Source organism: Mobula hypostoma, chromosome 15, assembly GCF_963921235.1.
Source record: "Mobula hypostoma chromosome 15, sMobHyp1.1, whole genome shotgun sequence".
In the NCBI taxonomy this organism is placed as follows: domain Eukaryota; kingdom Metazoa; phylum Chordata; class Chondrichthyes; order Myliobatiformes; family Myliobatidae; genus Mobula; species Mobula hypostoma.
This window is the reverse complement of record NC_086111.1, coordinates 40,942,117-40,959,944: the sequence shown is the minus strand read 5'-3', so window position 1 is coordinate 40,959,944 and position 17,828 is coordinate 40,942,117. Positions and strand designations below refer to the sequence as shown.

At 42.7% G+C, this 17,828-nt stretch overlaps 1 protein-coding gene across 1 annotated transcript in view; it reads right to left on the bottom strand.

The window, feature by feature from the left end:
• Window positions 1-8,809: 8,809 nt before the first annotated feature.
• Window positions 8,810-17,828, bottom strand: part of eogt (EGF domain-specific O-linked N-acetylglucosamine (GlcNAc) transferase) — a 42,306-nt gene continuing 33,287 nt past the window's right edge. The window contains exons 16-17 of the mRNA XM_063067941.1: window positions 13,857-13,959; window positions 8,810-11,460 (exon numbers count right to left, since the gene is read on the bottom strand). Coding sequence (XP_062924011.1) covers window positions 11,314-11,460; window positions 13,857-13,959 — 250 coding nt within the window. The 3' untranslated portion in view covers window positions 8,810-11,313. The remainder of the gene's footprint in view (window positions 11,461-13,856; window positions 13,960-17,828) is intronic.

Sequence of the window (17,828 nt, the reverse complement as noted above, 5' to 3'; positions counted from 1 at the left end):
GGAAGGTCATGGGGGCGACCAAAGGGAAAGAGAAGCAGTGATGTGGCACCTTCACTCTGCCTGCACTTTGAACTCCAGTTCCCATTCCCCAGCTAAAACCTCTATCCATGGCCTCCTCTGCTGCCGTACTGAAGCTTGGCACAGTGTAGAAGAAGAACATTGAGCTACTGAGGCTAAATGGGTGAAATTGGGGAATAAGAAAGGGATGGCCACGTTAGTGGGATTATATTATAGATCACTGAATAGTCAGTGGAATTTAGAAGAACCGATCTGTAGAGTAATTTCAGTATGCTTCAAGATACATAAGCTGTAATAGAAGGCAGTTTTATCTTTCCACATATTGAATGGGATTCCCATAATGTAAAAGGGCTGGATGGGATAGAGTTTGTCAAATGTGTTCAGGAAAGTTTCCTTAATCAATATAGTAGAGGTTCCAAACAGAGAGAGTGCAATATTCCTATTAGGAAATGAGACTGGGCAGGTGGCAGGACTGTGTGTAGGGGAACACTTTGCCCCTAGCGATCATAGTCTCATCAGCTTCAAGATAATTATGGAGGAGGATGGGTCCGGTTCTCAGGTTGAGATTCTAAATTGGAGAATGGTCAATTTTGATGGTATCAGAAAGAATCTGGAAAGTGTGGAATGGGGCAAGTTGTTTTCTGGAAAAGGTGTTCTTGGTAAGTGGGAAGCCTTCAAAAGTGAAATTTTGAGAGTACAGAGTTTGTAAGTTCCTGTCAGAATAAAAGACAAGGACAACAAGTTTGAAGAACATTGGTTTTTGAGAGATATTGAAGCCCTGGTTAAGAAGAAGAAGGAGGTGCAGAGCAGATGAGGTACTTGAGGAATATTTAAAAATACAAGAGAATATTTAAGGAAATTAGGAAGGTTAAAAGAAGACACGAGGTTGCTCTATCAGACAAGATTAAGGAGAATCCCAAGGGTTTCTATGGAAGCCAAAAAAGGTTAGCAAGGGGCAAAATTGGACCTCATGAAGATCAGAGTGATCATCTATGCATGGAGCCAAAAGATATCGGAAAGATCTTAAACAGATACTTTCATCCATATTTATTCAGGAGACAGACACAGGGTCTATAGAAGTGAAACAAAACAGCAGTGAGGTATACAGATCACAGAGGTGGAGGTGTTTACTATCTTGAGGCAAATTAGGGTGGATAAATCCCCAGGACCTGACAAGGGGTCCCCTCAGAGCTTGTGGGAGAGAAATTTAAAACACACTTCGCAACAGGTGAGGTGCTGGAGGATTGGAGGATAGCTGATGTTTTTCCACTGTTTAAGAAAGGCTGTAAGAATAAGCCAAGAAATTACAGGTCAGTGCGTCCGATGTCAGACATTAGTAGAAGGTCTGGATATATAAGTATTTGGATAGATGGACTGAATAGAGTTAGTCAATATGGCTTTGTAAATGTTAGGTCATATCTAAACAATCTTAAAGAGTTTATCGAGGAAGTTACCAAGAAAGTTGATGAAGGCAAGGCAATGGATGTTGTCTACATTTACCTTAGCAAGGCCTTTGACAAGGTCCCACATGGGAGTTTGGTCATGAAGGCTCAGTCACTTGGCATCAAGGATGCGGTGGTAAATTGGATTAGATATTGGGTTTGTGGGAGAAGCCAGAGAATGGTAGCAGGTGGTTGTCTCTCTGACTTGAGGTCTATGACTAGGGATCAGTGCTGGGACCATTGCTGTTTGTCATCTGCATCAACAAACTAAATGATAATGTAGTAAACTGCATCAGTAAATTTATGGATGACACCAACATTGGGGGTGTAGTGGCTAGCAAGGAAGGCTATCAGAACTTGCAGTGGGACCTGGGCCAGCTGGAAAAATGGCAGAAGGAATTGAATGCAAACAAATGTGAGGTGTTGCCCTTTGTGAGGAGAAACCAGAGTAGGACTTAAGTGGTGAGCAGTAGGGCATGGAGAAGGAGTGTGGTAGAACAGAGGGATCTGGGAATACAGATCTATATTTCTTTGAAAGCGGTGCCACAGGTAGATAGGGTCATAAAGAGAGCTGCCATCAGAAGTGGTGGATGTGGGTTTGATTTCAATATTTAAGAGAAATTTGGATAGGTACATGGATGGGATGGGTACATACAGGTATGGTCTGGGTCAGGTCAATGGGACTAGTCAGATTAATAATTCACCATGGACTAGATGAGCTGAAGGATCTGTTACTCTGCAGTGGTGTTCTCTGACTTTATAACACTTCATATCCCATTTTAGTAGTCTCCAACAGGACTACATGGACATTGGTCACTCTAATTTCTGGTAACCACTCCCCTTGTTTACCCATCCCTCTGACCCTTTTTTCCCTTCCCCATCCTCACTACTCGTCCCTCACCCACACCTTCTTCCCTTTGTCCTCTCCCACCCGATTTCATCTTTTTCAGCCCTTGCCTCTTCCACTTATCACCTGCCAACTTCTCACATCCCCCTCCGCCTCCCACCAATTTACCTCCCCCCCCCCCACACCTGGATTCACCTTTCACCTACCAGCACCAACTCCTCTCCCATCCCCCACCTTTGTTATTCTGGAGTCGGCCCCTTTCTTTCCTCTCCGACGAAGAGTTTAGCCCGAAATGCCGACTGATCGTTGTCCTCCGTGTGTGCTGACTGACCAACAGAGCTCCTGCAGCATTTTGCCCGTGTCGCTGGAACAATGTTTCTTCTAATCGAAAGAATCTCTGTCACTTCGCTCAGAGCCCCCTCATAATTGGCCGGTTGAATGAGCGATTGGAGTAAATGTACTGGAAATTCACAGAACGGGAAGAAATCATGTCTGCTTTAAGTAATTACAAAACTTTTTTTTCTTTAGCCTCGCCTTATCCCCATTTAACTGAAAGCTGGCTAAAGCGAGCAGTCAATAATTTCTTGCAGCCTGCAACCGAATTGCAAACAATTTGCTGAAAACCAAATTTCCTCACGGTGAGGGCGCCGCTGGAAACCCATTGTACAGTCTTCAAGCGCCACCTAGCGACCACAGATAACCAACTTCAGACCGGCCACGATATCTTTCGCCATCGATTGGAATTCGATCCCTCTTTCATACATACTCTGTGCCTCTCAAACCACTTTACTATATTGTGGAGGCCCTCATTTCTGCCATTAACTTCGGGTCGCGTCGACCCAGCTGAGGTCTCGGACGTCGGTGTTGACACACGGAACACACCTGCAACTCTGCAACCGTGACAGCTCAGGGGCACCCGAACAGGGCTGGGGATGGCCCAGGTATGAGCTGACAGAGCTGCCTTTTCCTCAAATCGTTTCATGGTTCCTAGTTCACCGAGCAAACAAAAACAAAAAAAAAAACACCATTTGCAGGTGGAAGAACCCGACTGGTTGGCTAGCGACTGTGGAGGTAAAATATCCCAACGCAGGGTGTCCAGCCGAAAGTTGACTTTCGCCTCCGCATATGTAGCTTGACCAGCCGAGTTCTTCCAGCATTCTCAATTCCTGCAGCTGCACCGTCCTGTGCCTTCTAGTTCATCATTTATCTGACCCGAAACAAGCTGACAAATAACAATGACAGCGTTGCTGTTAGTTTCCTGTTCTTTTAATAAGCTCTTGTTTTTTCAGTAAATTGACTGCCTGATCCACAGTAGACATTGGCCAACGCTGTTATATTCTCATTTGGCGCGGTCGAACAGATTTCCTCCTCTTAAGCCTCCAGAAGAATATGAGAAGGGGGGACAGGCCCGATGCCTGTGCCGACGGTGGAGCCAAATGAAACTAATCCCATGTGATTTGAATCCCTCCATAGCCTTCACATTCATCTGTCCATCAAAATGCATCTTAAATGCCACTATTGTGTACACTCCACCACCTTCCCTGCAGGCCTCTTCCAGACACCTACCATTCTTTATGAAAGAAATTTACCCTCTCCTTCCATTAAAATTCTCCACCCCACACCTTAAACCAATGCCATCTGCCTAATATTGACATTTCTACACTGCGGAGGTATTTTACACAGATAATTTCATAAACTTCAATTAGGTCTCCTTTCAGCTTCCAGAGAAAATATTCCAAGCCTGTCCAATCTCTCTTTGAATTTAATCTAAATATCTCTTTAATCATAAGATCATAAGGATATAGGAGCAGAAGTAGGTCATTCAGCCCATCGAGTTTGCTCCACCATTCAATCATGGGCTGATCCAATTCTTCCAGTCATCCCCACTGCCCTGCCTTCACCCCATACCCTTTGATACCCTGGCTAATCAAGAACCTATCTATCTCTGCCTTATATACACCCAATGACTTGGCCTCCACAGCCGCACACGGCGTCAGATTCCACAGATTTACCACCCTCTGACTAAAGTAATTTCTCCGTATCTCAGTTCTAAATGGACGTCCCTCAATCGTAAAGTCATGCCCTCTTGTCCTAGAATCCCCTACCATGGGAAATAACTTCACCATATCTAATCTGATCGGGACTTTCAACATTTGGAATGTTTCTATGAGATCCCCCCTCATTCTCCTGAACTCCAGGGAATACAGCCCAAGAGCTGCCAGACATTCCTCATACAGTAACCCTTTCATTCCTGGAATTATTCTTGTGAATCTTCTCTGAATCCAATGTCAGTAAATGCTTTCTAAAATAAGGAGCACAAAATTGCACACAATACTCCAAGTGTGGGCTCACGAGTACCTTATAGAGCTTCAACATCCTATCCCTGCTCTTATATTCTATACCTCTAGAAATGAATGCCAACACTGCATTTGCCTTCTTCACCACAGACTCAACCTGGATCTGGGCAGCATCCTGGTGAACTTCCTCTGCACCCTTTCCAAAGCCTCCACTACCTGTAATGGGGCGACCAGAACCGAACACAAGCCTCCAAATGAAGACTAACCAATATTTTTATGCAGCTGCCACATGGCTTCCTGATTCTTGCACTCAGTGTCTCCACTGATAAAAGCATGCAAGACATACAACTTATCTTCTTGTGTTGACCTCAGAGCAACAGGTTAAAAGGTTAAAAGGCCATTTCAGAGCTCAATAGTTGCATTGTTCTGATGGAATGTGAAAGATTCTCTTCCATGAGGACTTCTCAGTCACACTGCTATGTGTATAATCATATGCCATTCCCATTGGCATTGGCCCTGATTTTGCAGGAAGCTGGGTGCGGGACTGGGGTGAGTAGTGAGGAGATGGTCATCTCAAGATGGACAAACTAAGAACAGATTTCTTTCTCAGGCCATCTGTTCGGAGTGGGTGAAGGGATCATCTGGCTGGGCGAAGGAGAAGCCCGAGGCCAGAGGAGCAAGTGGTCAGAAGCCAGGAGAATGGATGTTAGGTGGGGGTTGAAGGCTGGGGTATGTGGACCAGAGTTCAGGAAGGTTGTGGGGTTCAGAGGTTGATAAGCAGTTTGGAGTTTGGGAATTGGGAATATAAATTGGGATTGCAGAGGTCAGGGGTGGGGGAATTGGAGAATGATGGGTTTAGAGAATTGAACTAAATAAAGGGGACAATTGAAATCTCTAGTGGGAAGGAAAGTATTCAGAGGTCGGAAGGATTAAAAGGCAAGGGGCTTCAGATGGCCAGTAGGGGACAACAAGTGGGCTTGGATGGCAGCAGGATAGGTCAGTCATGAGATCAGAATCCATGGCCAGGGAGCAAGTATAGGATCAGATCCAGTCAGTGGGAGATTGCAAATAATCCCACGACGTGCACCTAATCATGCTGGCTCATAGCTATTGGTGGAGAAATGCATTTTACTTGAACCAGCAGTTTAAATTCTCTGTCACATTAACCAGTTTGCATATCTCCAAATCAGAACGCACCTTATTGATTGATATTATTTTAGTTTCTGTGATTGAAAAGGGAGGAATGTAATGGTTGGAAGAAATAAGAAGCTATTCTATGGGTTGAAGAGTCTCAGATGAGGAGGATGATCACATTATTTTGATACTCTTGATTGTAGACTTTTCTGTGTATAACATCCTAAGCACTGACATTAAAAATAAATGACCACATGTTGCAGGAGTTTGATAAAAAGTGGAAGTTTATTTATAAAGATACTGTTCCATTATTTATAAATCTACCAGCCACTTTTGGCTTTGTGATTTCAAACATGTTTATAAATCTTCTAAACCTCCAGAAAATATAGAACATGAGAAACAAAAAATAATCATAATCAGCAGAATAATGCACAGATCTGAAGAATGGTCTCCAACCTAAATTAATAATGCAGCTTCTCTTTCCAATGATGCTGTAGAGTAATGTTCCCTGTTTTTATATAGCCGTGTGGACCAACCATTGCTCTGAGCAGGAATATTTTTTTTACAAGGCCTGAAGACTGCACAGCACTTTAATAAACATTATATAAAAGAAAATTCCAGCTGCGTGGCAACAAAGGCTATGTGCATGGGAGCATTTCAGTTACTGCGAGGCCACGCATCTCTGCGGTTTAGAGGGAATAGTGCTGTAGTGGGCACTGACTAGTTTGGAAATATTCTGGTTTGGGATTCATGAAGATACATGGTAGAAAGCAGAAGGTGGAACTTATCCATAAATTGATTTGAGAGTACTGGGAAAAGAAAGGATAACACTTGTGGAATCCTAGTAATAATCAATATGGGCAAGAGAATGGGTTGGGGGTTGGGAAGAACAGAACCAGGTCAGGTAAACAAGCAGTTGAAGTGTTAGACAAACTAATGCAATGGGCTCCTGAACTTGATGAGGGAGTGGATTTAAGAAAACAGAATTGTCTCTCACCAACTCTTCCTTCAGTTAGTCCTGACGAAGGGTCTCGGCCTGAAACATCGACTGTACCTCTTCCTAGAGATGCTGCCTGGCCTGCTGCGTTCACCAGCAACTTTGATGTGTGTTGCTTGAATTTCCAGCATCTGCAGAATTCCTGTTGTTTTTGTTTTTGTAGAATGGAATGATAGGTTGGAAGGGTGAACTGTCTTAGCACTGAAGGTCATAAATCTGAATCAAAGATTGGTCATGACATTAGACTGTCTGATACATTAAAATGTCAAATAAGTTTGGCTAAGATAAAGTAGAAGGTTTAAATTTGCAACCTGCATTCTCATGATTATTTCACATGGGACTTGTCGCTCAGGGTCTTGTGTTTTCTTACAACTTACGTGACTGTTTTTTCCCGCTTCTCGTTATTTTTACTGTCTCTGTTTTTGACCCTTGGCCCCAGAGGAGCACACTGTCGCGTTTGGCTGGATCCATGTATGGCGTGAATGACAATTAAACTTGATTTGATCTCGCTTTAAGGTACTCAGGATGTGCGCAGCACAACTGGCAAGTGTGTTTACTGACATTTTTAATCTCTCCCTCTCCCAGTGTAGAATACCCTCCTGCTTCAAATTATCCACCATTGTCCCTGTACCAAAAAAGCCCAAGGTAACAGCCTGAGCAGCTGACCTCCTGTTGCACTCACCTCAACAATAAGCAAATGCTTTGAGAGGCTGTTCAAGGACTACATCTGCAGTATGCTACCACCCAAAACGAACCCCCTACAATTCCTCTACTGACACAACCGATTCAACAGATGATGCAATAGCCACTGCTCTACATACAATCCTTACACATCTGGAGAAGAAGGATGTGAGAATGCTGTTATTGGACTACAGTTCAGCATTCAACACCATAGTTCCATCCTGGCTTGACAAGAAGCTCAGAGACCTCGGCCTTGACCCTGCCTTGTGCAGCTGGATCCTGGTCTTCCTGTCAGATCGTCAGCAGGTTGTAAGACCTCCAACCTTCAGCACTCACCTCCAACCCTCCGACTCTCAATACAGGAGCCCCTCAGGGCTGCGTACTGGGTCCCCTCCTTTAGTCCCTGTATACCCACCCACAGCTCCAATCTGCCAATTAAATTTGCCAACGACACTACATTGATTAGCCTTATCTCAAACAATAACGAGGTGGCCTACAGGGAAGAAGTCATCTGTCTGACACAGTGGTGTCAAAAAAAACCACCTCTCCCTCAATGTTGCAAAAACAGAAGTGCTGGTTGTGGATTAGAGGAGGAATGGAGACGGGCTAACCGCTATTGATATCAATGGATCTGGGATTGAGAGGGTAAACAGTTTCAAGTTCCTCGGCATCCACATCACCAAGGATTTCACATGGTCTGTACATACCAGCTGTGTGGTGAAAAAGGCACAATAGTGCCTCTTTCCCTTCAGACAGTTGAGGAAGTTCGGTATTGGCCCCCAAATCCTAAGAACTTTCTACAGGGGTACAACTGAGAGCATCACTGCCCGGTATGGGAACTGTACCTCCCTTAATCGCAGGACTCTGCAGAGAGTGGTGCAGACAGCCCAGTGCATCTGTAGTTGTGAACTTCCCATGATTCAGGACATTTTACAAAGACAGGTGTGAGAAAAGGGCCTGAAGGATCACTGGGGACCCAAGCCATCCCAAACACAATCTATTCCAGCTGCTACCATCCGGGAAGTGGTACCACAACATAAAAGCCAGGACCAACAGGCTCTGGGACAGCTTCTTCCACCAGGCCATCAGACTGATTAACTCACACTGATTTGAGTATACTCTATATTACATTGACTGTTCTATTTATTATAAATTACTATGATTACACATTGCACATTTAGACAGAGACGTAACGTAAAGATTTTTACTCCTCATGTATGTGAAAGATGTAAGTAATAAAGTCAATTCATTCATTATTCGGAAAATGAAAAGACAGTTAATGCTAGAAATCTTAAAAAAAAAGAAAATGCAGGATACTGCAGCACCATTGCCACAGCTAAGTAAATCTTTCTGTGAAACTTCTTTTCTAAAGTTCAGATGAGTGGAACTGCCTTGACCTAACTCCATTCATGTATCTAGCAAGAGCTTCAATTTTCATTTCCAGACAGCTCTCAAACTCCCTTTGGGATTATCGTTAGTGCTTCATTTCCTTCCTCTTGGTCATATAAACCACATTACAGTAAATTCCAGTTAATTGGGGCACATTAGGACCAATTAAGTGGCTGCACCAAACACCCAAGATCTCCTGGAAATGGTTAAAAAGTATAAAAAAGACAAACTACTGTTTAACTCGGTAAACATTTTTGTATTTAAATTAAATACAGAACAAATAAGAACACTACCAATACCTCTACATTACTATAAAACTTGAATTAATTCCTAATAGTTATCAGAGGAAGTAATCCCTTTTGATTGACTGTAAATGAACAAAATTACTGTAGACACCTAGTGCAGATAGTAGACTTAGTTGTAACATTCACGGTGATTGTTGATAACCTTCATAATTCCTAACTCACTCCCGGCTGTTTCTAGCATCTCTAAGCCTGAAAGCTTGAAACCGCGGTGAGCACAACCATTCTGAATTGTCTTACTGCTGATCTCTCTCCAACAATCAGTGAGAAAAATCACTGCTTTTTGAACACAAGCACACATAACTGACACTATTTAAAGTTATCGCTCTAAGCACAGTGTAGTGTCTAACAACTACGCAAGTGCACTCAACTGCTGCTAGTTAGAAACTATACGGCAACAGTCTCCTACACCAGTTAAGCAGCACATCCTGGCTATTTTCTTCATTTAGTTTTTGTTCTTTAGGAGTTCTCCCAAATTAACTATTGCCCCAGTTAACCAGATTCCACTAAATATGGTTTTGGTTTCTAAGTATATACTGATGACATTCAGCCATGAATTTTCACTGCTATTTTGACCCTGTGCTCTTAAATAATTTAAACAAACCCCCTTTTGGAATTAGCTAAATGATGACAAGATTGTAACAATCATCTTTGCATCCTATTCCTCAAACGATCACCAATTCTACCTCTGTCCCAGTCAGATGACTAAATACTTTTTGATGTTTCTCTCCGTGCCTTGTGGCACATCGGGCGGCAAGTCTACCATTGCTTTAGCATTTATCTGCTTTTAACGAGGTGAAGTTGCTAGCTCAATGCTCAACCCAGCATGGATGGAAAGCGTGCAAGGAGCCGGCCGGATTTGAACCCAGGACCACTCACCTCGAAGTCCAGTGTGGATGCCACTACACCACCAAGCTAGAAATACTTCTTACCTCCAACCATTATAGCTACGTGGCTGCTTCCAAGTCTACGCCAGCTCTCAGAGCATTCCAACCAGTCCCATCCCCCACATATTTCCCTGTACGCTTTTCCCTCTTATATTTCCATTAACTCCATCATGATCAGCATGACTCTCTTACCAATAGTGTGGGCAATTTATGGAAAACAATTAACCTACCACACTCATGTTCGGGACATGGGATGAAACCAGAGCACTCAAGGAATATGCACACAGTCGACAGGAGAACATGCAAACTCCACACAGACAAATGTCAGAAATCAGGATTGAACCTTGGAAATGTAGTAGCATTACCTGCAGCATCCCTGTGCCCATCAACATTCATCTGCTGAAGGTCATCTACGGCTTCATTTCTAATCCTGTTCTTGGTCATTTCCAGACTGAGGTATTTCAAAGCTCTCCAAGTCAAATAAACTCTGCTCGGGCTTCCAGCCGGGTACAGGTATTAAGGAGGCCTGAGAAGAGTTTATTTGTCATATATGCCAGGAAAGCACTAGATCCTTTTTCACTCTCTAAGTCATTTGCAATTCTCTGAAAATGCTACCTCATCTTATCCCTATTTAGTATTCTGTAACAGTCCCCACGACCACCCCTTCCTTAACTTCACAGTCTTTCGATTTCTCAAACAATCTCCCTTTTGTTTAAATTGTTTCATGATCATAGCTAACCTTATCCTTCTGACTTGTTGCAGAACAGACTGTTCCTATTACACTGATCTTTGCAAACAAACAAAAAACTTCTCCCTGACAGCCTTACCCACCCCAATCACATAGTCATGTCTTTTGTCATCATTCCCATTCTTTGAAATTCCCTCCTTAAAAACTCCAAATCTCTTTCTCTCATTAAGACTTTCCTCAAAACCACATTGACCTATGACTTTGATAATCAATAATTACTTGTTTCATTCAAAATGAGCAGCAGAATATCCAGACAATAACAAACTCCTTTGGATGTATTAATATAGAAAAATGGAGGGGAGTGCATAAAAACAAGTCAAATCAAATCAATACTACATACTGCAAACAGGTTTACACTTAAAATTCTAATATCTAATGGTACAAACTGATATTTAAAGAACTGGCCTACTTTCAGAGAGATTTTATTCTGACTATGAATATCTTACACACAAGAAATGTATTTAATACAGTACATCTAACAATAAGAAAATCTTATCCGTCTTCACAAGTGTATCTAAAAAGTGATCAGTCATTTTAAAATTCGCCAACAAAACATAACTTCCACATTTTGTCATAATTCATTGTGATACTGTGTGAAAGGCCATTTCGGATGCCGTGTTACTTTCTGTGCAGCAGACATCACCAGACGCATAAATTCGGTCACGTCAAAAGAATAGTTAGTAAACTTCGGATGATCCCCAAGTGTTGGATGATGTCCCTGCATGAAGGAAAAAGATCGTGTACAATTAAAATGAGGAAAAACTGTTTAATTTCTCCATCCTGAGAATTTGACAAACACAATAAAAAACTACAAATGTAAACATTGACAAGATAATTCAAAGACAATGCAAATAATTGCCATATTTTATTTCCATCACAGCATAAAGTGGAAATACTTCAGTGAGATCTCTTCTCTAGCAAATATTTGATTATTGCAGTTCAATAGATTAATGAGGATCAGAGGGAAACAAGTTTAAATCATTTAGGGGTACGAAAAGACAATATGCCTGGCCTTGCCCAAAGAATACCAAGTCTCTAGAATATATTGCCAGGCACCGTGATCCTTGCTGACTCCTTATACCACTTCAAGAGGAAGCTGGACCTTCTTCAACTGGGTTAAATACCACATTTTTACAGATAGGACTCGTAGAAAGCATTCGGTTGATATCTTCTCCAATGGGATTTCAATTATCTGAGGAAAATTGGAAATTAATTCTCCAGAATTTCTTTTTCATTAATCACACCATTTTATTCTCTTTTTTGTTGCTTTGCCCGGGAGATTATATGGCAGCAGGAGTGATGATGTGGGGAAGAAGCTATAGTTAATATTAGGTAACTATTCTCCTGCTGGAAACATATCTGGTTCTGCTCAAATTTCCTTCTTGTCAATTTTCTACATTGTGCATTGTCCTATTTGAAAATGGAGGCAATGTACAAAATTTCACAGAGGAATCATGAGCATTTTGAAAACAGGAACTTAAAGTTATCTTAAAAAAATGAGCTGTAAACTTTTATTATTAAATTTGCATCATTCTATTTACAAATGAAAATAGTGAAATACTTTAAAACAGCTTTCTTATTGGTGGCTGAGATCTACAAAAAACAACCAGCATCAACAGGTCCAGCCGTGTCTCGCGTTCTATTAGAGTTTGGCTTTGCGACCCAAGTGTACACATTATGAAAAACCATTAAAATTGAGATTGCAGTTAAATAGAATTCAAACCGTCAGAAAGCTGCATTAATTAGATTTCAAGTAGCTTTGTTTCCATTTTCTCTAAAGAATGTCCTTTCATAACATTACTTTGTAAATAAAAAAAAATCAGTGGACTATTTCCTTGTTCTTATCCATTTTAGATCAAGGGCTCCCAACCAGGAGTCTATGGACCCCTTGGTTAATGATAAGGATCCATAACATAAAAAAGGTTGGGAATCCCTGTTTTAGATGCATTCTAGATGAAACTACAGAAAATAGGGGCAGAGTAGGCCATTCTGCCCTCCAGCTGATATGGCTGATCTATGCTGGCCTCAACTTCTCTTTATGTGCCAGTTCACTTCATCCTCCAATCCTCAATCTTTCAGAGATTTATTGATACTTTCTTTAAATACTTATAATGATCTGGCCTCAATCACCCCCTGGGCAGGGAATTCCAGGGAATCACTGCCCCCCCCCCACTCCCAAGAAAAGTAATTATTCTCTCTGCATTTCTGTTTTAAATGACCAGCCCGTTCATCTGTTTTCTATAACTATGTCTCCTAGTTTATGACTCTCCCACAACTGAAAACTTGCTAGCATTTAGCCTGTCAAGCCTCTTTGAATCTTAAATGTTTCAAATCTTTTAAACTCCACAGAATACAAATTCAAACCATGCAGCCTTACTTGATGGGACAGTCCTCATATATCATAAGTTAGCCTGGTGAATCTCCTTTGGACTGCCATCAATGCCATTATATCATTTTTTGGTTAAGGGAACAGAACAGCATTTAACATTCCAGGTGTAACCTCATGAACACCATATACAACTAACAAAACTGCATTATTCTTAACCTAATAAAGGCCAAAATGTTGTTTGTTTCTTAATACTTGTGGGACTTGCCTGGTAACCTCTACTGATCCACACACTGCAACCTCAGTCATTTGCAGGCTCTCTCCTTTTAGATAATAATCCACTTTTTGATTTCTCTTACTAAAGAGCATGACTTCAAACTTTCCCATATAAACTCTTGGCAGGTTCTCACCCCATCTATCAATATCTCATTGCAGAATCACAATATCCTCATCACATGTCCTTACACCTATTTTCGTAGCACAGGCAAACTTGGGAAGATGCCTTTCCTTTTCGCCTCCTGGTCACTGATGTAAACAGTGAACATTTGGCAGAATACGAACACCTGTGTGAACAGTAAACCGTAGTTCAGCCACTTTAATTTGAGTTTGGTATAGATTATTTTCCTTTATTGTTTGATTGAAGTCTTAAAACTCCACAAAGTAAATCAATAAATCAAGTAGTTTAAATCATAATCGAAGACCTAACTTTTGGAACAAATTGAGGACAGACTTGATGGGCTGAATGGTCTATCTGCTCCTATGTCTTCTGGTCTAAAAAGATCACAAACCTTATCTTGAGGTATCACTTTGTCAGCTTTCTCCCAAGTCATATAGTGTATTCCCCGAAGCCGAGCTAAATCCAAATAGCAACGATCATCTTCACAATTATACCTGAAGAAAAAAACTTGGTCAGTATATAACATTTTATCTAATTAGAAAATGCACTGTATTGCCGAGAAATAATTCATTCTCAAGTGCAATTATTACTAGGCATATGCAGCAGCATGTTAGAGGAGTTAGGCCCAACAACTGAGCGTCTTTGATGACTTTGTAGGGATTCTAAACATTGGCTTTATGATCCTTTCTTTAAGAAAATAGGAAGATGTGCAAATTAATGGTCAGACATTTTAAAAAATGTGTTTCGTGAAGCTTCAGAAAACATTCTTATGTAATTTACAAAACATAAGCCTCAGAGAGCGGGCAGCGTAGTTTGCGGGCAGCAGAGTGAGCCGGGAGCAGAGTGAAGACTTAAGGGCTTCGGCTCACCGGGCTTAGGCGGAAGCGGGCGAGGCGAGGAAGGTTTGACATTCATTTTCTGTTGCTATTTGAGGAGAGGGGCATTATGACTGTGAGGGCAGTTTGCTGTTCTCGGTGTCGGATGTGGGAGGCCCTGGAGTCTCCAAGCCTCCCGGACGTCTACATCTGCGCCAAGTGCATCGAGATGCAGCTCCTAAGGGACTGCGTTACGGAACTGGAGCTGCAGCTCGATGACCTTCGTCTGGTCAGGGAGAGCGAGGAGGTGATAGAGAGGAGTGGAAGGCAGGTGGTCACGCCGGGGCCACGGGAGGCAGACAAGTGGGTCACGGTTAGGAGGGGGAAGGGGAAAAGGCAGGTGATGGGGAGTACCCCGGCGGCTGTGCCCCTTAACAACAGGTACTCCTGTTTGAGTACTGTTGGAGGGGACAGCTTACCCGGGGGAAGCGACAGTGGCCGTGCCTCCGGCACAGAGTCTGGCCCTGTAGCTCAGAAGGGTAGGGCAAGGAAGAGCAGGGCAGTTGTGATAGGGGACTCGATAGTAAGGGGGTCAGATAGGCGATTCTGTGGACGCAGTCCAGAGACTCGGATGGTAGTTTGCCTCCCTGGTGCCAGGGTCCGGGATATTTCTGATCGTGTCCAAGATATCCTGAAGTGGGAGGGTGAAGAGCCAGAGGTCCTGGTACATATAGGTACCAATGACATAGGTAGGAAAAGGGATGAGGTCCTGACAGAAGAATATAGGGAGCTGGGAAGGGAGTTGAGAAAAAGGACCGCAAAGGTAGTAATCTCGGGATTACTGCCTGTGCCACGCGACAGTGAGAGTAGGAATGCGATGAGGTGGAGGATAAATGCGTGGCTGAGGGATTGGAGCAGGGGGCAGGGATTCAAGTTTTTGGATCATTGGGACCTCTTTTGGCGCAGGTGTGACCTGTACAAAAAGGACGGGTTACACTTAAATCCTAGGGGGACCAATATCCTGGCAGGGAGATTAGCGGGGGCTACTGAGGTGACTTTAAACTAGAATGGTTGGGGGGTGGGAATCAAATTAAAGAGGCTAGGTGTGAGGAGGTTAGTTCACAACAGAGGGATGGGAACCAGTGCAGAGAGACAGAGGGGTGTAAAGTGAGCGTAGAAGCAAAAAGTACAAAGGGGAAAAGTAAAAGTGGCAGGCCGACAAATCCAGGGCAAGCATTAAAAAGGGCTAAGAGAGTTGTAAAAGAGCGCCTGAAGGCTTTATGTGTCAATGCAAGGAGTATTCGTAATAAGGTGGATGAATTGAAAGTGCAGATTGTTATTAATGATTATGATATAGTTGGGATCACAGAGACATGGCTCCAGGGTGACCAGGGATGGGAGCTCAACGTTCAGGGATATTCAATATTCAGGAGGGATAGACATGAAGGAAGGGGAGGTGGGGTGGCGTTGCTGGTTAAAAAAGAGATTAACGCAATAGAAAGGAAGGACATAAGCCGGGAAGATGTGGAATCGATATGGGTAGAGCTGCGTAACACTAAGGGGCAGAAGACGCTGGTGGGAGTTGTGTACAGGCCACCTAACAGTAGTAGTGAGGTCGGAGATGGTATTAAACAGGAAATTAGAAATGTGTGCAATAAAGGAACAGCAGTTATAATGGGTGACTTCAATCTACATGTAGACTGGGTGAACCAAATTGGTAAAGGTGCTGAGGAAGAGGATTTCTTGGAATGTATGCGGGATGGTTTTTTGAACCAACATGTCGAGGAACCGACTAGAGAGCAGGCTATTCTGGACTGGGTTTTGAGCAATGAGGAAGGGTTAATTAGCGATCTTGTCGTGAGAGGCCCCTTGGGTAAGAGTGACCATAATATGGTGGAATTCTTCATTAACATGGAGAGTGACGTAGTTAATTCAGAAACAAAGGTTCTGAACTTAAAGAGGGGTAACTTTGCAGTTATGAGACGTGAATTAGCTAAGATAGACTGGCAAATGACACTTAAAGGATTGACGGTGGATATGCAATGGCAGGCATTTAAAGGTTGCATGGATGAACTACAACAATTGTTCATCCCAGTTTGGCAAAAGAATAAATCAAGGAAGGTAGTGCACCCGTGGCTGACAAGAGAAATTAGGGATAGTATCAATTCCAAAGAAGTAGCATACAAATTAGCCAGAGAAAGTGGCTCACCTGAGGACTGGGAGAAATTCAGAGTTCAGCAGAGGAGGACAAAGGGCTTAATTAGGAAGGGGAAAAAAGATTATGAGAGAAAACTGGCAGAGAACATAAAAACGGACTGTAAAAGCTTTTATAGATATGTAAAAAGGAAAAGACTGATAAAGACAAATGTAGGTCCCCTGCAAACAGAAACAGGTGAATTGATTATGGGGAGCAAGGACATGGCAGACCAATTGAATAATTACTTTGGTTCTGTCTTCACTAAGGAGGACATAAATAATCTTCCAGAAATAGTAAGGGACAGAGGGTCCAGTGAGATGGAGGAACTGAGCGAAATACATGTCAGTAGGGAAGTGGTGTTAGGTAAATTGAAGGGATTGAAGGCAGATAAATCCCCAGGGCCAGATGGTCTGCATCCCAGAGTGCTTAAGGAAGTAGCCCAAGAAATAGTGGATGCATTAGTGATAATTTTTCAAAACTCGTTAGATTCTGGACTAGTTCCTGAGGATTGGAGGGTGGCTAATGTAACCCCACTTTTTAAAAAAGGAGGGAGAGAGAAACCGGGGAATTATAGGCCGGTTAGCCTAACGTCGGTGGTGGGGAAACTGCTGGAGTCAGTTATCAAGGATGTGATAACAGCACATTTGGAAAGCGGTGAAATGATCGGACAAAGTCAGCATGGATTTGTGAAAGGAAAATCATGTCTGACGAATCTCATAGAATTTTTTGAGGATGTAACTAGTAGAGTGGATAGGGGAGAACCAGTGGATGTGGTATATTTGGATTTTCAAAAGGCTTTTGACAAGGTCCCACACAGGAGATTAGTGTGCAAACTTAAAGCGCACGGTATTGGGGGTAAGGTATTGGTGTCGGTGGAGAATTGGTTAGCAGACAGGAAGCAAAGAGTGGGAATAAACGGGACCTTTTCAGAATGGCAGGCGGTGACTAGTGGGGTACCACAAGGCTCAGTGCTGGGACCCCAGTTGTTTACAATATATATTAATGACTTGGATGAGGGAATTAAATGCAGCATCTCCAAGTTTGCGGATGACACGAAGCTGGGTGGCAGTGTTAGCAGTGAGGAGGATGCTAAGAGGATGCAGGGTGACTTGGATAGGTTGGGTGAGTGGGCAAACTCATGGCAGATGCAATTTAATGTGGATAAATGTGAAGTTATCCACTTTGGTGGCAAAAATAGGAAAACAGATTATTATCTGAATGGTGGCCGATTAGGAAAAGGGGAGGTGCAACGAGACCTGGGTGTCATTATACACCAGTCATTGAAAGTGGGCATGCAGGTACAGCAGGCGGTGAAAAAGGCGAACGGTATGCTGGCATTTATAGCGAGAGG